Below are 26,284 nucleotides of genomic sequence, written 5' to 3' on the forward strand. Positions count from 1 at the left end.
TTGCAATTCGGAGCAGAGCGAGTGTCTGTGGTGCCAGGCAGGCTGGATTGCTCTGGGGCAGCTTGCTGAGGCTCCATTCCGATGTAGCCGGTCACTGGGCTCTTGGTGATGGCAGCAGGCATTGGTATGCCTGGCCTTGGGACGTGGTAATGGCTGGCGGGGTGTGTGGCAGAGGTTATGGTGTGGCAGGGAATGAGTGGTGAGGGTGTCTGGTGGGCAGTAGGAGCTGGTCTGGGGAAGTGGCTGGTCTCATATGTGGTATCTAATCTGAGAAGGGGCCCATAGAGGTCTGGGTTGGAAAATTAAACACAAGTCTATGTAAATGAAGCCCTTAGGGAGGGACTTGTTTTCAAAAGCCCCTAAGTGATTGTGTTTAGTTTCAGCGGGCTTGTGCTCCTTGGTCACTCGGGTATTTCTGAAAATTGCATCCTTAGTTACTAGAATGGATAAACCTCTCCCTCCGGTTCGTGGGTTTTACTTATTTGATGACCCTCTGCAGGGTAAAGGTGTGTGTGGCCTGGGGTTTTGTTTCTTGAAAATGAATCCAATTTGACTTCCATGGCTGGCTTCAGCAAGAGCCCAGACCCTCTGACTTCGTCTCTCCTATTGGTTTCAGAGGGAAAATGGTCCCACTTCTGAAATCCATGGCGGTGATGGTGAGACTGGTGTTTCTGGTGGAGACATTCAAAATGCCCGTAACCCATGGGGATCGGCCTTTCGTTTCAGTTTCTATCACCAAGGTTTGTTGATCTTCAGTTCACCTCGGTCATTATTTATCTCCTGGATCATAAATTCTTGATATGTGCCTCAGTGGAGGTCAGTATCTCCTCGCTGTGTCCCCTGTCCTGAAATTAGAAGTGCATGTGCCTTGGCAAATGGATTGAAAGGTCATCTGATAGGCGCTTATGGACGCTCTTTTGTATGTTCTTGTAACAAAACTTAGTGGACCCCAGTAGCTGGGCCTCTTGTAGCAACAGGACCTGGGGGGTGGGGCAAGGTGGTTATCTTCCTCTTCCCTAATGGAAAACACACATTACTGCCACACTGGGACATGATGTTCCTCTTCGCACCTTCTGGTGGAGCTTTATCTGAAAGGGCAGAACCAAGAAATGACTAGTTTAACTGGACTTTCTGCTCTTAAAATCATAGGGTTAAAAGGGATCGCAAGGGTCATCTAGTCTAGTCTAGCCCCCTGCCAAGATACAGGATTTGTTGTGTCTAAACCTTCCAAGACAGATGGCTCCAGCCTCCTTTTGAAAACCTCCAGGGAAGAAGCTTCCACAATCTCCCTAGGCGTCTGTTCGTACAGTTAGTGTTTCCTGAGATTTAATCTAAATCTGTTTGAACCCATTGCCTCTTGTCCTGCCCTCTGTGGCAAGAGAGAACACCTTTTCTCCATCTTTTTTTCCCTATGGCAGCCTTTCAAATATTTAATGTATTCCCCCTTAATCTCCTCTCTTCCAAACTAAACATCTTTCTTCATCTTTGCTGGCTCCCAGTTTCAGAGGCATCCAGAAGGGTCCTTAGTCTGTTCTTACACAGACATCTCATAGGAGCCTATGACATATACTATCTGGCCTATCAGGTTGCTTGTTGGCAATGTGGATTGAAATCAAGAAACAAATGTGGGCTGAATCTCAGGAAAGACTTCTGGAAAGTGAGGGTTGTTCTACATTACAGCTGTAAATCGACCTAAGTTACTCTACTTCAGTTACGTAAGTTACGTATCTGAAGTTGATGTAACTTAGGTCGACTTACAGCAGTGTCTGCTCCGTGCTGTGTGTATGGGAGACGCTCTCCCGCCAACTTACCTTACTCTTCTCAGGGAGCTGGAGTACAGGAGTTGATGGGAGCGCACTCTGCCATCGACTTAGTGGGTCTTCACCTGACCCGCTAAATCGACACCACTGCATCAGATGCAGCAGTGCCAATCTAGCTGTAAGTATAGACAAGTCTGAGATGTATCTGATTGGAGAAAGTCTCCTAAGGAAAGTGGAGGTAACCCCATCACTTAAAATTAGGACTAAGTACATACTTCCATAGGGACCAGTCCTGCACTGGCTCCCATGGGGTGGACTGACATAGGGCTTATATGGAAAACTCCGTTAACATCTGATTCTAACCTTCTCAGAATAGCTTCCTGAGCTTGTGTGGCAGATATATTAGTTACCGTGCAGGGAGCTTGTGGGGGTTTCTCTTCATGGCAGGGCCCAGCCAATGCTGAGGGATTTACTTACCACTCTAAAAGCACATGGTTGCTGGTATCTTGCAGTATGACCCCACTCTGACCTTTGGCCTCTGCCAGGCTACTGATAGAAAACTTTCTGCAAAGGCTCTGTGGTAGCTGATAATTTCAGGTCTCTTTCCAGGTGATAGTCCAGCATTTGCACTAATAACATTTTAGCATAATCCGTTTGTGATCTGTTGTTCCTATAAACAACAGTTGAATTGCATTCCCCTTCTAATTCCCTATAGTTTCTAGCTCCTGAAACGCTTCCCCTTCTAGAAATATTCAGCGTCCCAATACAGTTAAAATATCAGTGGTTAAAGATACACATGTATCACATGATGGTTATGTTTAAATAGCTTGGTGGTGAGGGGGAAGGGTAAGGGTGGTGATTAAAATGTATGGTCAATATACAATGTGATGTAAATGTTGTTAGGTGTAAGTATGTACCTTATTACGATCAGACACTCATTGAAATGTTTTAGTGTCAGTGACCTGAAACATCAAATAAAATCCCCCCCCCCCACCTCCACAAAAAACTCAATTCGGATGAATCCCGAGGGATTAAGCGCAACTTCCCCTGCTCCCCACCTCACTGTTCCCCGGATGTCTTCACTGCAGTTCTGCGATTAATCTTTCCCATTGGATCTGCTTGCTCAGGCTGAGTGGGGAAGCCCCCGCAGTGAGACCTAGTGAACCTGTTTCTCTGTATGTTGCTAAGTACTAGTTGTGTGTAGGGGAATGAGTTCTAATTATGGATTTAGTGAAGTTTTGGGAGGTGAATGGGGTGCATTGAGGTTGAACAGGTGTTTGGCAAACCCTCACTTCCAGTCATTCTGGTTAGACATGTCCGTGGTTTGAGAGAGGTGGGTTTTTTTTCTCCTGAGCAGTTCAGTTGCCTTGTGTGGCTTCATGATGTCTGTTTATAGCAGGTTCCTGTGTGAGTCCTGAGCATTTTATGCATGTCACAGCTGCCCTCAGAGATTCCCTGAGAGCTTTGAACAAACAGCAAATAAGACTTCATGGAGTATCCTGGGAATCTGGGGGAGGGGACTTATGTCTTCTATGTGGTAACCTCTTCTGGTGAGTGCTAGAGATACTGGAAAAGGGAAGGAATTACATAGGGAAGTTTGTAATGGGATGGGCGGGAAAGCTGGCGTGTAGCCTGCGTTGTACAGGAGGTTCAGTATCTGTTCATGAGGCTGTGGAGATGGTGTAATGTCTGTGGTCATTATTCAGGGGATACTGGTATAACTGTAGCTTTAGTACTAATCCCAAAAGCACTTCATACCCATTAATTCTCTCAGCCCCCACTCCATGGGGAAGGTCAGTACTGTTCCATTTTATAGAAGGGCAAATGGATGCAGAGAAGGACACTCAGGGAATCACTGTCAGAGCTGTGATTTGGAACTCTGCATCTTCCTGCTCCCAGTACTTTGTCCAGATCACAAGATGATGCTGTCTGGAGATTCTTGGATGATCTGCCTGCAGAGGGCGTGGTGAGGTGTGTGCACAGTATTGGCTGCTGAAATCTTTCATCCAAGTTGAAATTAATCAGACTAAAATACTTGTTTTTCAATCTCCTGCTGTCCCTTCTCTAGCCCAGGTGAGGTGACCCAATGGTTATATGGTGACCTTTGTTGTAGCAACATTTTTAGGCATGCATTGTGTCTTACAGGGAATAAGGAAATACTCTCTCCTGAAGATTTGACAATCTGGATGAAGTGTGACATGACATGATATATAGAGAGAGGGCTTCAGGTGGGAGGAAGGGAGGGAGGTTTGCATAAAATGGCAGATGAGGCTGCTTGTTTTCCCAGGGTGCACCTTGTGTGCATCCTCTGTTTGAGGTCGTCTTATGTAGATGTTAGGTTGGTGTGAGAGAGTGACTGTGCTGCAGAGACTGGGGAAGAACTGGGTTTTTGGGGAGAGGGAGTTTGTGTGATGTGGAAAGTGGGGAGATATTCTAGGCATAAGGGGACCCTGGAAGAAAGTGCAGATGTGTTTGTGGGACAAAGCAAAGAAAGAAGCATCATGGGAATTGAAATTAGCTGGCACAGAAGCTGAACAGAATAATGGCAGGAGATGGGAAATGAGATATAAACAGGGGCAGTGCTGGTATCTTCCTGAAGGGAAACCTGGGTGAGTTTCTGCTCTCTGAAGTGGGCTGCAAGAGGTACCTGGTGTCTTGAACAAGCCTCAAGGCTTGTATTTGTGTTAGCAAATTTAGTGGCTGTTTAGCAGCACCATTGTAACCAAATCTAGTGTAACTGGGTTTGTGCTGAAAAAGCCGGTAAATACACTTATGTAGACACAGCCCCTGTATTGCCTGCTGCCTTGGAACAAATAGCCAAAGCAGTGAGTAAATGTCAGGAGTGAATGTAGAAGCTGGATTACTCTGAGGCTGGATCTAATGGTAAGTTGGATGTGCCTGAAATAGAACAGTCTATATGGACAGCTTCAAGCTGGCTGGGGCTATTTTAAGTGCTATTAAACCTTGTGGCTGGCACATCTCAGGACACAGAGCCCTGAGGACTAAGGCAGTAGCACGGTAGGGACTTTCTCTCCTCCATGCACTTTAACAGAGACAGTCGGTGCAGATTTCCCTGCTGCTTGGGGAGTCCTTAGCAGTGGCTGAGATAGCAGGGTGGGGCTTGGGAAATCCAGACTGCTTCTTGCTGGGTCTTCCTATCTGGTTTGGGGATTAAGCGGGAGAGAGCTGGATCTGTGCAATCAGACAAATCTGAGCACTTGCTAGAAATGGCTTTAGCGTCTGTTTCCTTGGCACACAGGTTGATGGGCCAGCCCAGCTGCATGCTCTCATTCCAGCATGGAATGGGTTCTGCTCCATCTGGGCTTGGGTATTATGGGTGTTTTTCTAAGGTTGCTGTCTTGGTCTCAATTTTAGACCACCTTTTATGTTTGTCAGCGAAACTTTTGGCCTGAAAATTCACATGCTTAATTTTAGGCCTGAAAATACATGTAGGGAGTCTGAAGTAAATTAGCCAAGAAATGAGTTGTAGGGCAATGAAAACGTGAAATTTCTTACTTTTGCAAAAAGTTCAGCCATTTTTGTTCACTCCTAATAACACCAGTTTTATAGAGTCAAACTTGAGAACTGGTGCATGGGCTAATTGGGACCAATTTGGTCAAATAGCTATTGCTGTTTCAGAACGTACTTTTCTGATGTAATTTATAGCTGTAATTGTAGCCCTGTGGAAGGACACACAACTTGGCGAGGCTGTCACAACTTGATTGAGGACTGGTTTGCTGAGTTCTCCATATGCTTTAAACAGCTTTGTAGTCCGGGATGGTAGAAATAGCCACACACCACCTGTATTCTAAGGATTAAAGACTCCTGTTTTCTACAGAATGTAGTTTTCCTTTTTTTTGGGGGGGGAAGCTTGTAACCCTTCTAGTCACAAGTTACTATCTAAATGTTACTGGCTCTCAGGAGTGAGTTGCCCCATTCCTCTCAGTGATGAATATCCATCTAAGGACTATAATTTGTCACTTCTCTGCTGATTGTCCTCAGGGAAACTTCCATCATGGCCGAGTGCCATGCTCACCTGCCGCCCTGGCGGTGATGCTGGGGAGGCTCTTTGCACACGGTCATTGAGCTGCCCCTTGCTACTCTTGCATCAAATAACGAACACTTGCAATTAAAGGAAAACCTATGTAGCCAGTGTGTCAGCTCCGAAGGCTTCTGTGGGGCAGAAGAAGGATTTTGTGCATTTGCATTAAATACCAGTGGTTCATTCTTACTAATCTTTTATTCACTCTTTGGAATTAATCTCCTTGTCCCTTACAAAGTACTAGGAACATGACCAAGGAGAGCTTAAATTACACAGAACATTTTAATTGCCATGCCGAACCAGATCATTGTCCCCCTGTGGTAGGACTCCACCAGTGATCAGTGCGAGGCGCTTCAGAGGAAGAGGAAAGGAGTGCTGCCGTAGCAGTTTACGGAATAACCTGCTCGTAGGGAAGTGTCTTAACTCCTGGCAGTGAGTGACTGGTTTAAGCCCTGATGCTCTAGGGGTGGTATCCCTTCCAAACTTTATCCTTGTTTAATCCTTAGTGTTGTAACTCCGGATAGTCTCATTATCTATACAAAAGTTAATCCATTTTTGAATCCTCCTAAGCTTTTGGCCTCAGTGATAGCTAGCGGAGCTCACTGCCAGAAAATTAACTCGCAGTGTGTGGAAAAGTATTTCCTTTGATCAGTTTTGAATTTGCGACCTTTCAACTTCACAGTTGTATCAGAGTGGAAGAATAGGTCAAATAGAATAGCCTGATCTACCTTCTCTATATCATTAATTGTTCTAGATCTTCTATGTACCCTCTTAGTTGTCTCATCTTTAAAGTAAATAGCTGTCAATATGTCCACGTGGAAGCAGTTTCATGCTGCTAATTGTTTTGCTGCCAGTCTCTAACGAAAGTTCCCCGAGGATGTCTGTATACAATTCTGTACATTTTGGAAAACTTATGGGCAGGTGTTTTCGATATGTCTCCTTAGCCAGGTATTTCCATAAAGAAACCAAGCATTCATAGCAATGTTATCCAGTCAATGTTTCTCCCTCCCAGAGACAGGGAATCTGTTAAACTGTGGAGTGGATGGTGTGCTGTGTCTAAGCAATTAAAATAACCAAAAAGTGATTCAACCCTAACAAAATATGAAAGAGGTGGTTTAGTGAAAGTTAGAAATTGTGACCTCTTAATGCTCCCTGAAAAATTCTTACACTTAAAAATCTCAGGCGAATAGCTTCATTAATATTAAGATTGTGAACTTATTCCTTCATGTGAAATATCTGCACAGGAACAGTGGAACATGCATGACTTAGAAAATCTCTGGAAAGATGGTATAAATATTATTCCTAATTAAAATATTAACTTGTAACTTAATACTAGAAACTAAAACTTGGAAATGGAACTTTACCTTGGCTCTTCTTTACTGTAATATTACCCATGAAGTAACATGTACCTGTGAAGTTTGCTGCTACATGTGCAAACCTATGAGAGGTCACGTGCCTGCTCCAAACCACTGAGTTTGATTCTCATGTGTAGGCTATATGGGGAGGAGAGCCAGCCAGATAAAAGATGGCGAGGGAGATCTGCATGGGAGGCAGCACACCAGAAGTGGGTTTGAAGGAGGCATATGAGGTGAAAGAGGATGCTTGGTGGATAAGAAATAGAAGTGATTCAAGCATAAAAGAAGGTAGGGAAGCAGAGAGTAGGTGAAGGAGATAGGGTCGGTAGGAGTGTGGGGCTCAAGGGAGGAGTAGGTAATGAGAGGAAGGGGTGAGGTTATGCCCAACCTGTAAGGGGAGGCCAAGCAGTTTGAATACAGTGTGGCAAAAGACAGGCAGTCACTGCCTGGATCTGAGGGGAGTGATGGAGACAGTGGCAGAAAAGGAAGATGGGTTTGGCAACAGCTCTTTGGCTGGCCTGGAGGTGAGGTGAGAGTGGAGATAATCCCCCGGGTTCATTCCTTGCTCTTCATTGTACTTTGATTAATGTTGATTATGCAAATTAGAAGCCATGTTGTGTATTGCTAACAGTATCATTGTTTAATCTTCTATGTTGCGGTCTTGAAAAGATCTTGTATTTAATAGAAATGGACATGTAAAGAGGTGAGAGGCTTGAAAATGAATTAATACTTAACCATGATATGTACGCTTGGTTCTGTTTGTAAAGATATAAAGTAAAGATAATGTTTATTCAATAGCACACAATATGAATGACAATTAGTTTTTATATGTTTGTTACAAACTTAGATGAACACTTTCAAATATGAGTGCCTAAAGTTAGTCACGCTTCAGAGTAGCAGCCGTGTTAGTCTGTATCCGCAAAAAGAACAGGAGTACTTGTGGCACCTTAGAGACTAACAAATTTATTTGAGCATAAGCTTTCGTGGCTACAGCCCACTTCTGGCTGTAGCCCACGAAAGCTTATGCTCACATAAATTTGTTAGTCTCTAAGGTGCCACAAGTACTCCTGTTTTTTAAAGTTAGTCACGTAATCCAAATGGCCTGATTTCTTTTCAAAGGTGATGAACACCCAACTCTTATTGACTTTGCTTTGATGTACGTCTCTACTTTTTAGGGATGTGTTTGAAAACTTTGGCCTGTGTGACTTGTAACTTGCATCAGGGTGAGTTAGGGCTTCGGGTAAAAATAGTGAATGTGGGATTTTCAAAAGCAGTTTGTAGTAGCCTAATTCTACTCCCTGATTGGGTCTGTCAGGGACAGAATGCTCCCAAACATCACCCACTACGTAAACTTTTTTAAAAGACTCTAAAAGACTGAAAATGTTCTTCTACTGAAAGCTGCTGCATCCGCAATAGAACCAACTTTTAAAATGCCATAAATTTCATCGTGCTAAAAGGTTCAGAGTGCAACTGTGTGTTGAATGATTAACAAACCTGACAAAATATCAAACTTTACATGCAAGAGCAAGACTTGCTATGGCCTTGTAAGGGATAAAGAATTAACAAATGCTGTAGATTGGTGCTTACTGCTAAATATGGCTTTAAGAATCCATTACCAATCAGCTGTGCTTAACAAAACAACAAACTTTAGGACTGTGGGTGTATGGAGAACATATTGGGCTGTCAAATGCAGTTCCAAAAACCATCCTCTTTCTGCCTTTGCTACTGTACAACGTGCCAGGCAGGCTGAGGAGAGTTCAGTAGCTTCACTTGCAGCCTAATATGGTCTCTGTAAGGGCATACTTTTCATACATCCATTGGCTGCAGCACATGTGCTGTGGCAGGCTTGTGTGTCTAGGTTATCTACCTCTCTTGCATTTACCTTACTTTTTAGAGGGGAAAAAAGGAGAAATGTGTGAGGCGAAGCTGCTTTGCGCACAAGTACAACTAAGGTCCATCTACTCTGCCCCCCTCCCACCCAAAACCCCTTGGCACCAAGTCTCAGAACCTGGGTTCGCTGGTTTGTGCGTTTGCTGAAGGGCTGAAAATAGCAGTGTAGACGTTCAGGCTCAGTCTGGAGCCCAGGTTTCGAAGCCTGGGCTGCAGCCTGAGTGGGAATGTCTACGCTGCAATTTGTAGCCGCGTCGTACAAGTCCCCCAGTGAGTTGACAAGAGCTCTGACTCTCGCTGCCAGTGTGTGTGTGTGTTGGGGAGGTTAACTTAACTGTGCTTTTTCACTGAATCCTGCCTGCTGGCAAACCCTGGTTTAACTGTAGCGTTACATGTTCTGTGGAATGTGCTCTGCTCACAGTTGCTTTTTGAAGATTTTGCGCTGTGTGAAATCATTCACTGTGCTCTCCCATGAAATTATCACTAAATTACTGAAACCAGAGACGGTTGAGTTTGAGGCTCTTCTTTCTACAGCTCCAGACAGCATGTCTCTGCATAAGTGCGAACCCAGACTCTATGCTTTTAATACTAAACACTGTGGGTATGTCTACACCCAGCCGCTAGTTCGGCGGCTGGCAATCGAAGTTCTGGGTTCGACTTATCGCGTCTTGTCTGGACGCGATAAGTCGAACCAGGAAGTGCTCGCCGTCGACTGCGTTACTCCAGCTAGACGAGAGGAGTACTGCGGAGTCGACGGGGGAGCCTGCCTGCCGCGTGTGGACCGAGGTAAGTTCGAACTAAGGTACTTTGACCTTCAGCTACGTTATTCACGTAGCTGAAGTTGCGTACCTTAGTTCGATTTGGGGGTTTAGTGTAGACCAAGCCTGTGACTCTTCCTCATTGAAAGGAGGCTACCAACTGACTGAGAAGCTTGAAACGGCTGCTTTGGTGGTGGGGCAGGGGGGGGGGGGGGGAGCCGAAGAGTTCTTAAAGCAGAAAGTGTGCTCCCCATCCCCATGTACTCGGCTAACTCGGATGGCTCCATGGAGTCTGTCGAACCTGTCCAACCTCAGCCCAACTCGGATCAAGTTGCAAGGAGAAGGTTCTGAAGTACCTCCGGAGAGGAGGTTTGCATGTTTGCTGCTAACAAGTGGGTCCCTGCCTTGCATGTCAACAAGGCTATGATATCCAATGGGAGAATTCAGATTTCCATGCTTTTGGAACTTCTCTTTTCCCACCTTTCTTCTGCTCAGCTGAGAGAGATGCAAAAGCCTGCTCCCAGCAGCAGGGAGACATGAGGTGTCCTCCCTTCAGCCAGGCACAACGTGGTTATGGGTGCATGTCCTGCAGCAACTGACCTGTTAAATCCTTGGCTTCTAATAAGGTCAATCCAATTGTGATGTGGCTGTCAGTCCCCTAGGAAGTAGGGTAAGCCACTCTCAGCTCTGTGACTGTTGAACGGCTAGACTTGAAATTACCAACTAGTCTAACGGTGACCCTAGCAGTCCCCATGGCAGCTTCCTGAGCGATGTTCTGTAGCTTTTGTGGGGAGCTTACACAACAGGAGTTGGCTGGTGAGAAGAAAAACTGTTGATGTAGCTGAAGTTTGGAATTGTTCCAGAAGTGGGTTGGAGTGTTGCCTACAGCTTGGAGTGCTGCCTACAGCTTGGGTTCGGGTGGAGAACTAGTTCTCTGACTTCTGCTCTGCTTAGAGTGACCAGACAGCAATTGTGAAAAATCAGGATAGGGGATGGGGGGTAATAGGAGCCTATATAAGAAAAAGACCCAAAAATCGGAACTGTCCCTATAAAATTGGGACATCTGGTCACCCTAGCTCTGCTGGGGAAATCCTCTGGAGTGAATTCTGCTGGCTCATTAACTTCTGGAGGTCAAAGTTACCAGTGATCATGTTGGGAAGATAAAAATGGCTTAAGTCTCTAACTACTATTGGTGTTGTTTATTGGTGGTGGTTATTGCTCCTCTTGCTTTTCTTGTGTAGCATTCTTGTGCCTTTGTGTAATAGTTGACTGGTAGCTCCCACTGTGCTTAAGGTTATGAAGCAGTTTCCAATGCAACTTACTGCTCAAACTTTCTGAAAACATCTTGTGGCTGAAACTTTCTGTGCTTTCTCTTGCCAAACTTCAAAAGTCACCCTCAAGCAGAGTCCCTTCTGCCTCGCTTGTGTTAAGACAGACTGGGGTGGAAGTAGGGTTTCTAGTCACTATTGAACAGGGCTACAAAAGTGGCTGAAGTTGGAAACCTAGCCTGTTTCAGTCCTCAAACTGCCACACAACACCTGTGACTTAAAAAGGTTAAATAGCTTGCCCAGAGCCTCCGTTCCCTGGTCGTAAAACGGGGATAGTTCCACTTTCCTACTTCACGGGGTGTTGAGAATAAACAATGCAATACTCGCTTATGATGGTGGTAGGGACCATATAAATGCCTAGGTTAAGAGCTGGTGCGTTTGCTCAATTTGAAGAGGAAAAAATAAAGTGAACGGAAAAATTGCCTGTGTGTGCGCTTCTTGGGGGTTTGCCAAACACTTCTGACGTGTGCTGTACAAATGCATAGCATGCTCTGACTTGCCATAGAAGGACCATGGGCTGCTGCTTTAACTTACTGTGGTTCTCTTAGCATTTGCTTCCATTGTCTACCAGCTATCTGTAATCCCCTCTTTCTCCCCTGCCTTCCTTTTCCCCCCTATCGTAGCCTTGGGCTCAGTGTGAGTGAAAATGAGCCAATCAAGATGCCATCAGAAATTCCAAATGTTCACAGGTTGGCCAAGGTCCTGCCATGGGGCTTCTCTGCTCCTTGAGTGTCTCCTGCTGCACTGTGATCAGGAGAGGGAAGGGACTGCCAGTCTGGCAAATACATAACTTAAAACACCTTGTGAGCCCAAGAGATTATGAACAATACACAATGCATCGTGTGGTGGAGCATTTTCTGCCTCTTGGTGACTAATTTGTACATACTGTGCTACTCACTTTGTGTGCTGCGGGTAAGGGGAAGAAGGTGCTGTAGTGACAGAGGCATGTAGTCTGTTCTGGGCAGGCTTCAAGATGCACTAAGAGGAGGAAGATGGGGAAATAAACTTTGCCACCAGCATGCACTGTTACTTCTTTGGGCAATGTAATCTTTAGTGGAACCATCCAGCAAATATTGTGGATTGGGCCCGGTACTTGTGGGAGACCTCACGTTGGTTGGGATCCTGGTTTTGGACTAGGGACCACAGAGGAAAGGTTCAGCATCCCCTGAGCCATTTAGATCCCTGGTGTCACTGAGGCTGACGTGATGAACTTTCCTGCTTTTGCCACATTCTGTAGTGTCTGAAATGGCCCCATCCTGCCCCAGGTTCCTTCCTTCAGAAGCAGCTGGCCTGCAGGCTCCCTTTAAGATTCCCTCATAGTAGATACAGGGGACATAGTTGCAAATACCCCCATACCAAACAAGGGTGGGAAGACCCTTTGTATGCATGTTCTAAACCAGGTGTCGGCAACCTTTCACAAGTGGTGTGCCGAGTCTTCATTTATTCACTCTAATTTAAGGTTTGGCGTGCCAGTAATACATTTTAATGTTTTTAGAAGATCTTTTTATATAAGTCTATAATATATAACTAAACTATTGTTGTATGTAAAGTAAATAAGGTTTCAAAATATTTAAGAAGCTTCATTTAAAATTAAATTAAAATGCAGAGCCCCCCGGACTGGTGGCCAGGATCTGGGCAGTGTGAGTGCCACTGAAAATCAGCTCGCGTGCCGCCTTCGGCACGCGTGCCATAGGTTGCCTACCCCTGTTCTAAACAGATATTTAAAATCTTCTCCGGTGGGAAAGCTGTTGGCTTGAGAGCAGTGTTTCCTTCGTAGCTGGAATACAGGGAGCATGGGGAGACATTGAGAGTGGGGATCTAGCTTCTGAGCATTGCATTCTGTCTCTGTTGCAGAATTAAGTGGCTTCAGCCCAGCATGGTGGCAACCGTATGGGCATGAGGCTGTAGCGCCCTCTAGCTTTGAAGGATAGATCATTCACAGAAGGGAATGTTACGGTGGACTGTGCACTTGGAAGGTGGGCCTCGGAGAGTGAACCACGCTGCTGTGGCTGTTGGCCATAAAGTGTATTCCTTTGGCGGGTATTGTTCTGGTGAAGACTATGAGACTCTGCGGCAGATTGATGTCCACGTATTTAATGCAGGTAAGAGCGCTACATCCTTGCGGCTGCCATGGGCTGGCAGAGGCTGGAATTCCCATGCCTCAGTTGTCAGGTTACATTGTCAAACTCTCATTTCTCTTGAAGGTGGCTACAGTATGTAGGCCAAATGTGAGACAAATGCACCACTGCTCCTTAACGTGGAGAGCACTGATCCTTGTGAACTGCAATCTTCTCCCCTATAAAACACATCTGTAGGCGCAGGGCTTCATCTCCACCTTCAGGGGTAGCACAGGGTGATGCCTTTGGGAGCCCAAAGTGACCAAAGCTGCAGTTGCCCACAGGACAGAGTTGTGGATGTATCAGGAACTCAAGGTTGAGGCATGTCAGGGCATTGGGGGCAATTGTACCTCTTGATCCAAGGATCTCAAAGCACTTCACAACAAAGGTTCCCACAGTGATCGGATCAATGAGGAGCTGACTGTTACCATGGTGCTGGCTCTTTCTTTTGCAGAGAAACTGAACTGAAGGGAGGGGATGACAAAATGAAGAGCAAAGGCAGAGACAAACGAGCAGTTTGAAAACAAACATTAAACGCTACTAAACATATCTAAATACGTCCCTGAAGTTACTCTTCCATGAGGCAGTTATAGTTGCCTGTGTGACTGTAAAGGGGAGAAGTGGCCTGGGCAGCAGCAAATGGGAGGGGAAGTGTCTGCTAGGCAGTCTTTGAGGTCTCTGAACAACTTATAGTGCCCCTGCTTTACCCATCTATAAATCCTCATAGCACATCTTGCAGTTAGGGAAACCAAGTAGGCAGTAATTTGCTGGAGGTCCTACAGTGACCTGCAGACTGAGGAATGTATTTCAGGCTCCCACTTTACTACTTTAACAGTATTGCCTGCTTCTCCCTTATTTCTGGTTACTGGCAACTTGCTCTTCTCTCTGAAGTCTTACTTGTCTTCTGTACCATTCAACAGCTCAGAAGAGTTACCTGCCTTCATCTTGGAACAAGCATGGGGTGTATTAGCCAGCTGATGGTTTATTAGAAGCAGGAAACTTCCAGTTGCTGACCTAAGTGGGTTAGTGGCGAGAAGACCTTTTAGGTGAGGATGGGCACCCATAGAGATGTCCTCAAGCCTGTAAACAGAGTCTAATCAAGAGCATAGGAATTTCCAGACCAGTGGTGCATTGAGTCAATATGATGTCTCAGACATTGGCCAGTACCGGATGGTGCAAGAAACAATCTAATGAATGCTGATGGAATAACATATGTAGGGAAGCTGCTGCTAAGGCCATCTGCTAGTAGTTCGCTTATGCCCTGAAGCAAGAGGTTCTTAACTCTTTCTATATAAAAACCCAAACCCTTTTATCCTGTCTAATGGAATATGGATGTTCTCATTATTCATGTACACCTCTACCTCGATAGAACGCTGTCCTCAGGAGCCAACAAATCTTACCGTGTTGTATTGAATTTGCTTTGATTCACTGGAGTGCGCAGCCCCGCCCTCCGCCCCCCCCGGAGTGCTGCTTTACCGCATTCTATCCGAATTCGTGTTCTAGCGGGTCGCGTTCTATCGAGGTAGCGGTGTACATGTCTGGTTTTTAACTCCTGCTCAGCTCTTGACCTCAGTGATCCCTTGTGGCAATGAGTGCCACAGGCTAAGTGGGTGTTATGTAACAATATTTCCTTGTATCAATTTTCTAAATCCATTGGTTTGTTGTCTTTCAATTTCACTGAATGTCCCCTTGTTTTCCTCTTATTACGAAAAGGTAGATAGCAGCGCCTGGTTTCCTTTTTCCTATGCCATTTGTTGTTTAGGATGTCGTCACATCTTGCTCATTATTAGCCTCCTTTCTAAACAATCCCAATCTTAGGAATCTCTCTTCATGTGGAAGTGTTTGTGCCTCTAATCACTCTCCTTATCAGTGTCTAACCTCCCCGCCCCTCCACTGAGAACAGAACTGAAAACACTATGCCAGGAGACGGTAGGGTGTGCCATTGATTTATACAGTGGCATTATAATCTCCGTGTTACTTTCTGTTTCTTTCCTTATGCATCCTAACATCTTGTCTGCTCTTCTGGTTGCTGCAAATAGCATAGAGGTTTTGAGCGGCCCACAACTTAGAACCAATAATGTCCATGAATAGTTCATATTATTCCTTCCAATGACTATTACCTTGCATTTACCTTCAGTGAATTTTATGCTGCCCGTTCACCTAGCTTTGTTGGGTCCATCTGAGGTTCATTACAAATGTCTCTAGCCTTGACTTATCTAAAGAATCCATATGTTGCCATGTCACTCCTCTCCCCCCTTCCTGCTCATGGTAATTCTATATCTAATCATTTCACCTCATTTACCTGTTACTGAGGCTAGGTTCACTGGTCTAATTCCCAGGAACACCCCTAAACTTAAGTACAGTAACTTCATTCTTAAGTTCCTTCAGAATCCTTGTCTATACCATCTGATCCGAGAGTATGCTGTTTTTCAACTGATCAGTCTCTCCAGATCTTACTCTCTGACATCTGTCTGACAGTGCCACCCGCCTAGTACCTGAATAGAATTGGCTGGAGTAGTCTCCTCTGACACTCTGCGTGTTGAAATCTGATGCAGAGAAATCACTCCATCTGCAACGTCCTCGGTTGCTCCCTGTACTCACTAGTGGGCCAGCAGACCCACCAATATCTACAGAGGATTTCATGTTAGTGTGATCTATAGCTACTGCTGTTCAAATTCAATTAAAGCTTTTTTACTTGCTTACCGGAGTACGCCCACAATGAGCTGCAGAATAACTGCAAGTGGTTCTGTCCACATATATGCATTCACTCAATGCACGTGCTGCACTCTCCATGTGTTCACCGGCGTGGCAGCTTGACATCTGGTGTGAACTGGGCAAGCCAACAAGGTAACAAAATCTGGGGCTTCTGCTTTCAGTGTCTCTCCGCTGGACCAAGCTGCCGCCAGTGTGGACAAACAGCCGGGACCACGTGAGGGAGGTACCCTATATGAGGTATGGGCACTCAGCAGTGCTGATTGACGATACCATCTACATATGGGGAGGCCGTAACGACACTGAGGGAGCCTGCAATGTACTCTACGCCTTTGATGTCAGTAAGTGCCAGCTTTTCGCCCTTCCCCACCTTGAGTGCTGTCGGAGACGCCTTCTCCCTCCCCCATGGTTTCATGGCAGTAGTGTTGTGCTCCCCCACTAGGTGTCCCCATGAAGTGATGGCTGCAGTTTGCTCTCTAGAGAAACACTGCAAAGGGCTGAGAAACTGCCTTTTATTGGGAGCATGTGGCTAGCTTAGCAGCATTGGATATATTCGCATGTTTGACTCTGTTGCTTTTGAACTAGAAATGACAGCTATTTATCTCTTTTCTAATGGGAAATTAGAATTAATTAGAGTCTTGAATGCTTTGAGTTCCCTTTTGTCTTAACTAAAATCGCAGTTCTCCCTTCTTGTGACAAACAACTCTGCATAACTATGGCTGGGAAAAGTTTGAGGGCAAGTGAGCTCTTGAAGAGTGTGGATGCTCCAGGAGAGGGAAGCTGTTCTGTGCAGCCCTTAGTGCCATGGGGGAGCAAAGACAAAGGCAGGAAGAGGATACAGACATTGTAGTGAGTAAGAGTGGGAGCGGCAGTAAGCAGGCCTGGTCAGAGCGGGGTGGAGCCTGGAAGGTAAGGAGGAGGCGCTTCAGCACAGTGAGGAAGCAATGAAGGGGTCTGAGTGGACTTGATGGGTGTGGGGTGACTGTCGCAGCTGGTGGGGCAGATCAGAACTAGAGCATCAGGGAATAGGTGAAGAGGGATTTCAGGAGAATGGCAAAGGGGATGTGGAGGCAAGTGGGATTCACGGACTGAAGAGAAATGGGCTCTCGGGGGTGAAGTTAGAGGGATATTAGTTGCCTACCCCTTTTGAAGTCTGGAGGGACTGGCTTGCTGCATGGGCTCTTTCCTCAGGCTGCTGTTGGAGCTCTCTCTCTTCTGACAAGTCCAGCTAGAGAGGACAGCCCTAGCAAACCATCACAGACACAAAGGGCCTGAGGCAGCTGGCCCTACGCAGCTGCCTGCTAAAGCAATTTAGCAGTAGTGTTAAGTGAAAACCAATGGAAAGGCCCCAGGCTTCTGCCCTAGTCCAAAACCCTGCCCAGCCTTCCATGCACATGTGCCAGTTCCTCTCCAAGCCTGGAAAGCAGGCGCTGCTAATCCTGTTTCATGCGAAGGAAGTGGTGGAAGCCCCATTGAGTGAGTCACTTCATATTGGACAAAGCCCTGGGGACTGCTGCAGGGTACAGGCCTGCTCTGACGAGTGGGGTGCAGGTGTGGACTAGATCAGGTGTCCTAGGTGTCTCTCTCTGATTTCTGATATTGCTCTTGGCTGGGCTTTTGATGATAGCGCATGACTGGCTTTGGAAGTGGCCCCAAGCATGGCAGGAATTCTGGTGGGAGCAGCGCTCACTTTCCCTTTCTCCCTGGTGCTTACTCTGACCTTCCAGCAGGCCCCTTCATTCAGTTCCAGCTGGAGTCTGGGTAGATAACTGGCTGGAGGCCAAGTTCAGAGAAGTTCTTGTCTCTTGGAGAATGTTGAGCAGATCCCAATTTTGCCACTTCCTGAAATAAGCACTGCTGCTGGCTGCTAGCAGCACTGAGGGGATCTCCTGCTGCTCCAGGGCTTATCTGTGCTTGTCACTGGAGTCCCGGGACAGGTGCCCGCATGAGCTTGGCAGTGACTCTCACTGGCTCTATTTCACATTGTCCTGCATGGAGACTGCTTTTAACTGGGCATGGAAACGCCCCTGAATGGAGTCCGTCCCCAAAGCTTGCAGACCAAGGAGCGCTTCACAGAGAGAGAGAGCTGAATATAATGACTGAGGCAGGTGGACTTGTGGGAAAGGAGAACAGAGGGGCAGGCAAGGTGGAAACTCTGGAGGGATGGGAAAAGGTGCGGGTGAGGAAGGGTGAACAGGAGTAGGACAAGTACTGTAATGATGGAAAGAGCAGATAATTCAGAGAGAAGGGCTCCCTTGCTCTTGGGAAGTAAATCCACTGATGCAAGCAAGTGGGAAATGCCTTTGACCCTCTGAATAGGATCTAGAGTGCTGCATACTTCAGCCATCTAAGGCAGCCAGCGTCTCAAATGCTGCCCCCACGCTTACTGTCACTACAAAGTTCTGTGCAGGCTGGTGACTGAAAATATGCAACTGCACAATTGAGGAGCAGCTCAAATGAGCTTTACATCGATAGAAAATTAAAGCCCCCTAAGGAGTACTGTGCTGATTGGGGGTACTCAGGTTTGTTAAAAACACATTCGGAATGGCTGCAGAATTCAGCATCACTGTCACAGGAATCAGTAGGCCTTGCCACAGAATTTAGGTCCCACAAGGCCCCTGTTGGTGGGGGCCCTGGCAGGTGGCCTGGCCTTGGAGAGCTTCCCACCAGGACTCAAGGCAGCTGGCCCATGTGCAATATCAACTTTTCCAGTCTTTGGCATGGACGTAGGGGGCAGGGGATGGCTTCCTCCTTTGGGAGGTGGTGGCCTTTATTTCCTTGGAAGAATGTCTTCTCAAGAACTGTTCCCATTCAGTCTCCCATCCCCGAGCCTGCTGTTTGGTGTCTGCTCTTAAGATCCATTGTCTCTGTATTTTAGACACTCACAAGTGGTTCACGCCCAAGGTCTCTGGAATGGTCCCAGGAGCAAGAGATGGGCACTCGGCTTGTGTCCTCGGAAAGACCATGTATATCTTCGGAGGCTATGAGCAGCTGGTAGGTGGTGTCTGTCTGTCGAAGTCTGACAACACCTGAGGAACCCTACTCTCTAACAGCTTGTCCTGGTAACCAGAATACTACTATCAGCACAAGAGAGGAACACCCGTATCTAAGACTGCTGAACCCATAGGCGCAGGAAGTAGGGGTGTGCTGCAGCACCCCCAAGTTTTATGCAGGGCTGCTGGCCCTGCGCCCCATTCCCCAGCTGCTGGCTCCGTGCGTAAAACCTGGGGGTGCTTCCCATGCCTATGCCCTGGTCCCGGCCCTCCACCCGCACTCCTCTCCCCAACCCCTCACCTCACCTCGCTGGGGCTCGGGTCCCAGCCGCTGGCCCCACTCTCCAGCCACTGGCCCCATGTCTGGGGCACGGTGCCTGGCCTCGCTCCTGGGGCCTGCCCCACTCATGGCCCTGCACCAGGGGCTCTGCTCCTGGGGCCCCGGCCGCCGGCCCTGCTCCCTAGCTGCTGGCCCCATGCCTGGCCCCCCACTCAGCAGTAGCCCCGCTCCCAGGGCTCCACTCCCGGGGCCTGGCCCCATGGCTGGGACTCTGCTCTTGGCCCCGCACGTGGGGTCCCGGCTACTGGCCCCTGCCCAGGGCTCCGCTCCTGGCCTCATGCCTGCCCCCACCTGTGGCCTTGGCCCCCTTACCCCTGTCCAGGTCTCCCCCTCCCAGAGACACAGCCCTGCTCCCAGCCTCAGTGCAGGGGGGGAGGGAGAACAGGGGTAAGGGGGCTGGCTTTCAGCACCCCCACTACTAAAAATGTTCCAGCGCCACTGTGCTGAACACTTTCCAGCATGATCCCCTGGTTTTAGTTCCTGATAACTATGCCAAATTTTAGAAGTTACAGCTGAAATGTTTTAGGCTTGGTCTGTGTGTCAAGTGGAATATTTCAGGGGAAAAAATAAACAAAAACAAATAGCCTGTTCTTGAGAACAAATCTAGCACCTCAAAGGTTTGGAGCCAAGTCTCTAAATTGACATCTGCTCTAGGGTCAAAGGGAAAGATACTTTTGCTTACCCTGTGAAAATCCACCCTGATTTGGCCAAGATACGAGCCATGGAAAATTGCCATTTGTATTTGTGCAGTAGAACTTATTCTGTGCTGCTTAACTCTCTGACCGTTCCGTCTGCCCCAGACGTGCCCCAAGCCTTGCTGAGTTCCCCAGGAGAATATCGAAGTACTGTTAACCTAAGGGCAGTTGTGCTGGTCTAGGAGCCAGGAGACCTGCTCAATTGTATTCAAGTCTTGTTTTGGCTAACAGTAGTTCTGTCCTTGTTTAGCAAGTTCTCATATTTCTACCCTTGGAGGCAGGTAAGTGTGATTCTCCCCCTGGCCCCTCCCCCATTTTACAGATGCGATTGCACGAGCTCACTTCTGGCAGAATTGGAAATAGCAACCAGGTATTTCATGATAGACACAAGTCTTGGTTACTTCGACACGCTGCTGCTCAGAATGATATGCCAACTCTGTATGCTTGGCTATGTGTAATGCTAGCACATGTGTTTTCTTCCCCCACTGTAAAGGCTGGCCAGCTAGATAACAGCTTGCTACTGCTACTTGCTAGCAGAGTTAGTCCAGCCATTTGAGCTAGAGGATTATGCAGTGGATCTGATGATCCTGGATTCAAACTGGCTAATGACCTATGTGTAGGGGGCACTTCAGTTGCACATGGAACTTGTGGGTCTCTGTTTATAAAAATCCTAGGAAATTACATACAAAGCCCATTAGTGTCATGAAGTCAAGCACTTACATTCATGCTGGCAATTTCTAATGTTGCCTGAGCCACTTTGGTTCTGCCCCTTTGTGCATGTGCATTATGATGCAGTCTTTAGCTACGTGATCACTTACTGTCTCCTGTCTGCAGGACCTTTTCCTCACCATTGCACGGGATGAACAGTGATTGAGGCTATTGTCTTAAAACCCTTGCCTCACTTGTAGCAAAAGTTAGAACATGATACCGAACGAGCTATGGCGTTGCAGGAAGAGCTAGGGTAGCCTTGTAGTTAAGGAACTGGTCTGGGACCCAGGAGAAACAGGCTTTGCCACAGACTTCCCATGTGGCAGTGGACATACCGCTCACACTAGGATTTTCACAGGCAGTGGGGACCTGACTTTCAGAAGTGCTGAGCACTGAGAACTGCCATTTGAACTGTGTGGGAGCTGTGGGTGCTCAGCAGCTCTGAAAAATCTAGCACTAGGCATTTTGAGCTGGGCACCCAAAAGTAGTGAATAGTTGTGCAACTATTGACTGGAAACGCTGGTTTGCAAAGCACTCTGCTATTACAGTGAGCACCAGAGAAAAGCCCAGGAGGCAATTAATAGTTATTCCAAATCCAGTGTGGGCTGTGGATGATGTCCAGTAAACAAGGCCTGGGTCCACCTGCTGAATGCCAGGGATAAGAAATCCTGGGCAGCTGCCTCATTCCCAGAGGCTGTCCATCCTGTGCATCGAATGAGTTTTACATCAGACGCGAGTCAGTGGACTTCCAGTTTCCAGAGGATATTTCAGGTCTCTAGGCCATGCTAGTGTCCTGAAGGCCACGAGGTCCTGGTCTGCCTAACAGTTGGGTAATTGGGCTCTCTTCCAGGCTGACTGCTTCTCAAATGACATCCACAAGTTGGATACCAGCAGCATGATGTGGACTCTAATCCCAGCGAAGGTCAGTGTCTGTTTATCCCTTTGGCCCATGTAGAACTCTTCACCTCCATTACCCTTCAGGGGTGTTGCATATACCTGCTGTGTAGCTTCTGTCTCACTTGGTTGGAACCTGCAGGAGCGTAAGTTCTCTGTGGGCTGGCTGCTCATCTCTGAACTCGGCCACCCAGACCCAGTTATATCCTCTCCCAGGGTAATCTGCATTTTCACTGGCTTTACTTACTAGCAGCCTGTGTTGTTCCAGGGCACACCAGCTCGCTGGAGAGACTTCCACTCGGCCACTATCATTGGGACAAAGATGTATGTATTTGGTGGCAGAGCAGATCGCTTTGGGCCCTTTCACTCCAACAACGAGATCTACTGTAACCGAATTAAAGTGTTTGACACTGAAACAAACTCTTGGCTGGACTCCCCTCCTACTCCATTGCTCCCTGAAGGCAGGAGGAGCCACTCGGCATGTGAGTTGTCTCACTCCAGGGAACAAGGGGAGTGGGAGGGCTTAGTGAGGACAAATGGGAAGGAGGAGAGGTGTGCGCAGCCTTCCTGGCCTGCTCGGAGAGTGAAAGGTGTGTCTAGTTCTCTGGGTAGAAGGGGGGATGGCAGGGGATGCACAATGACCCGTGTCCTGCAGGAAAGCAGATGCATGATGTAATCTTAACTGTGCATGCTGCCTCAAATGTGAAGAGGGCATGTTGGAAGAGAAGTAACTAGGACCTCTTTCCTTTGTATTTGTGGCTGTTGGGAGGCTGGTACAAGCTTGGTTCTGTCCTGCGTGTGCTGATGTTTCTCCTTGCTCCCTGCAGTTGGCTACAATGGGGAGTTATATATATTTGGTGGCTACAACGCTCGTTTGAACAGACACTTCCATGATCTCTGGAAATTTGATCCAGGTATTTAGACTCAAACTTTTCTCACTTTATTTGTAATGTGGTAGTGCCCAAGGTCGTCGGTTGTGATCAGGGCCCCCTTATGCTGGATGTAATACGCCCATCCTGGACACTGTCCAGGCCCCAAAGAGCTTGTGAATACCCACACCCAAATACATAGATACACACTATCAACGATCTGGCAGTGAAATGCTGTGCTTTGACATTACTGGTGTAGATCAGCTTGTGACTTTTCCATAGTGCTGGCTTCAAATCACTTTGCCAGAAACAAATGAGAGCCAACTAATGCAGACATGCACTTTTAGCCAGAAAAGAGGAGTCCGATTCACCCTCTGTGGCAATACGCTGCACTATGTCCAGAAACGAGATTATCTAAAGCAGGAAACTTCAGCAAGGAGGCGAAGGAAAAATGGTGGGTAGGCTAGGGTTCCCCTGGAGAGTGTGGAACATGGGGGAGATCCTGGCTTCAGCGGGGGGAAGCCATTCACTTTGAACTCTAGCCTGACCCCTCCCAACACCCCAGCCCCCTGCTGCTTTGATACCAAAAGACTTAATTCTGCAGACCAAGAGGAAGGGCTCATTTTGCAAACCACTCTTCTAGTGGTCTGAGCACACAGCTGGGAGCCAGGAAGTAGAGTTCAGCCCATGACTATGGGCAAATCTTCACAGTGTCTCTCAGGTCCCCCGTCTGTAGAAAGGATGATGCTGTCCTACCTCCTGGGTGTTGTGAGGCTGGATTAATATTTGCTAAGTGCTTGTAGCACTTGAAGGCCTATAGAAGTGCAAAGCGCTTGTCTGGGGAATAGTAATCTGCTTTCTTCAGAGACAGATCTGTGGGCTAATGGGTGTGCTGCTGAACAGGGTTAATACCTGCAATTTCCTGAATGGGTTTGACATTTTCAGGAGCCCCAGCAAAACATCCATTCAAAGCTGTTTGTCCTTGCTATCCTCCGTTAAATGGGGACTCTGCAGCCTTCAGTCTCCCGTTCAGCAGTCCCTTGTCACAGCTGCCCTCTCTTCAAATGGGCATACGCGTCACTCTTTGGGAACAGCTCTGCACTTAGTGCAGCTGTCAGCAGGTGGCACTGCATCCATGTGCACCCTTCAAGAGAAGACACTGAAGAGTTGTGTTTCAGGAGAATGACTGATGGGGAAGGGATGCTGGCTGGTCTCATGGTCATGTTCCCACTCCCATTTCTGTTCTCTGGCAAATCTGAACCAAGCTCATCCCTGCAGTTCTGAACCTTGGGCCTGTGTAGAGAGACTGGCTTTGTTTCTGCTGGATATAGCATTCTGTTGCTTCACATGGGAGGGGGAAGGGGCTGAAAGTTGTTTTCCTGCCTGAATCACCAGAGATGAGTTTGGCAGGCTGGGTGGATGGGCTCAGATCTCCCTCGGGTCAATTACTGGTGGAGAGCATGTACGTGACCCTGATGGGGTAACCTCAAGAGACTCCACAACGCCTGTCACGCTGCGCTGACTCCCACAAATTGTATTTGAGCTCAATGAGAACCTTCCCTCTGCACTTGGAATAAAGGCCTTCTGAATGCTGTGTCTGCAGAGGAATGTTCCTCTCTTCGTGGTGGGAGGGGGCATGGGGAGGCTGCTCTTCACATCTGGTAGAGTTCTGGGACCAGCCTGGCAGGTCCCTGTGTTTGATGCACTGTATTGTTTAACACTTGGTAGTCTGCCTAAGACTTGGGCTTGTAAATATCTGTAACTCGGGCTATTCGGGGTTTGCCTGGTCTCCTGTTCCAATGACAGACTTGTGGGTTTTTCCTCAGTATCTTTTTCCTGGAAGAAGATCGACCCCAAGGGGAAAGGGCCATGCCCGCGCCGCAGGCAGTGCTGCTGTAGAGTGGGGGACAAGATCATCCTCTTTGGGGGCACCAGGTGAGTACTGGGCCAGAGTTGTTTCCCCTGGATTCCCTTCACTCCCAGGCTGCAGTCAGCTCCTCTTTCTTCACATAAAAGGGATTAAATGAAGCCATCCTCCTTCCTAGCCCCATAGGGATTGCACATCTCAGCCAGATAACTCAGGACTTTTGAACACAGGCAAAAGGTTGGTTGTGCTCAGTCACTGTTGGTGTTTCGGTTCTGATGCCCTGAGCAGGCTGATGAGAGGTGGTTTATCAGACCGGGGTGGAGAAATACATCTGGATTCATAGGGCGTTGTCTGGGAGGAGACTGAATGAGGAGAATGTGAGTAGGGGTGGCATAGGTGGCCCACCAAACCTCTCCTGTATCCCTGGACAACTGAGCGTCCCCTTCATTTCCACACCCTGCCTGCCTGTGACTGCTCCCCCATCTCAAGCAGGGGTTGTTAATGTGTGTGTTGTGGGGTTCTGGGCCTGGGCAGAGAAGATCTCTGCCCTGACACACATCTCTGGCTCATCACACCAAGATTCTGTTTGAACTGTTTGAGCCAGAGATGGCTTATCAGAATGGAGATCTTCTCTACCTGCTAGGACCTGCCCTGTCTCCCCCTCATACATTCCCTCCCTGCTCACCCCTCCTCCACATAGTCACACCCCATATCACACTGCCCTATGACATAAACAAAGGCTCTTCTACCAACAAACTCTATTAAAGCAGTTTGATTGCGTACGTGCCAACCTGCCCAGTTAAACCCTTAAAAGCCAGGAACTGGCCAGTTAAGTGAACCACCTTTTTAACTTCTTATCCCGCACATGACTCTCGCTGACCAAGCACCTCTGCAAGGAGCTCCTTTGTATCTGCCAATGTTTAAAACCCACCTGATTCCTCTAACTTATACTAAGGCACCAGCACCGTGCTATCCCCCACGGAACCCCTCAGCTAGCACTGTGCTATCCCTCATGGTATTCGGGTGCCCCCAAGGTAGGTCTGTCTGGCCAAAGCACTAAGAGGCTTTGTAGCCTTTAGTGGAAAGATGATGACTCTGAATCCTCATCGGTATGTGCCAAGCCCTGACTCCTCCCTCCCTATTAGTATCGGATCAGTTCACGTGAGACTTTCTGCCTCTGGTACCATGCAGACGATATCCCAGTACTGCATTCTTGCTGGGTCTGGCCTTGGCAACATGCGTTTGGAACCAAGAAAAGCAGATCTCTTCCCATTCTGCTGCAGCTGCAAAGTTGAAATTGCTCCCAGGGTTTCCTCTCTGTGGGTACAGGGCACCTTGACGCCCTGTGATCATTGTCTTTGTGTTAATGGCCTCTCAGACTTTAGGGCCAGAAGGGACCACCAGGATCATCTAGTCTGACCTCTCTGAGGAGTGGTGACAAGTTCTAGGTCATCTCCTTCTCCAAAGAGGGAAGAAAAAATTCCAAGCATCTTTGTACATCACCCAGAAGTAAAAGGACACACTGTCTCCCTTCGCTTCCTCTCAAAGCATGGTCTAGTGGTCAGCAGAATACTGGGCGTCACAACTTCTGTGTCCTACTCTCAGGCCTGTCACTGACTCACTTTTACCTCACCATGCCTCAGTTTCTTCAGTAAAATAGGAGTAATGAACTAACCTTCTGGGAAGGGGGGTGGTGTGCAGCACAGCTGTACAGCACAGGAGAGCCCTGAGTGAAAGGGGTTATGGGGGGAAAGGTGATGTTGTAAACTGTTGCTGTGGATCCCAGTCTGTCCATCTGTAGTAAACCTCCAAGACCGAAGTATCCCTTGCTGGGCACATCCCTTCTGCCCCTGCTGCTGAAGGTGGCTGCCCGTCTAGTAGCAGGGAATGAATATGGAACTCCTGCTCACTAGAGCTGCTTGTGAACCCCTCCACGTGATCACAATGGCTGTATGG

At 47.7% G+C, this 26,284-nt stretch overlaps 1 protein-coding gene across 2 annotated transcripts in view; it reads left to right on the forward strand.

The window, feature by feature from the left end:
• Positions 1 to 616: 616 nt before the first annotated feature.
• KLHDC3 (kelch domain containing 3) overlaps positions 617 to 26,284 on the forward strand; it is a 34,673-nt gene continuing 9,005 nt past the window's right edge. Inside the window, exons 1-8 of one of the 2 annotated variants that reach the window (XM_024213937.3) lie at positions 617 to 740; positions 12,988 to 13,235; positions 16,127 to 16,303; positions 18,841 to 18,956; positions 21,549 to 21,620; positions 21,861 to 22,074; positions 22,420 to 22,506; positions 24,288 to 24,396. In XM_024213937.3, coding sequence (XP_024069705.2) covers positions 13,082 to 13,235; positions 16,127 to 16,303; positions 18,841 to 18,956; positions 21,549 to 21,620; positions 21,861 to 22,074; positions 22,420 to 22,506; positions 24,288 to 24,396 — 929 coding nt within the window. In that variant the 5' untranslated portion in view covers positions 617 to 740; positions 12,988 to 13,081. Of the gene's footprint in view, positions 741 to 4,723; positions 4,779 to 12,987; positions 13,236 to 16,126; positions 16,304 to 18,840; positions 18,957 to 21,548; positions 21,621 to 21,860; positions 22,075 to 22,419; positions 22,507 to 24,287; positions 24,397 to 26,284 lie in introns of those variants that run through there. The other variant, XM_024213938.3, reaches the window with a different exon arrangement.

This window comes from Terrapene carolina, unplaced genomic scaffold, assembly GCF_002925995.2.
Source record: "Terrapene carolina triunguis isolate 2854851 unplaced genomic scaffold, T_m_triunguis-2.0 Scaffold132, whole genome shotgun sequence".
Lineage (NCBI taxonomy): Eukaryota > Metazoa > Chordata > Testudines > Emydidae > Terrapene > Terrapene triunguis.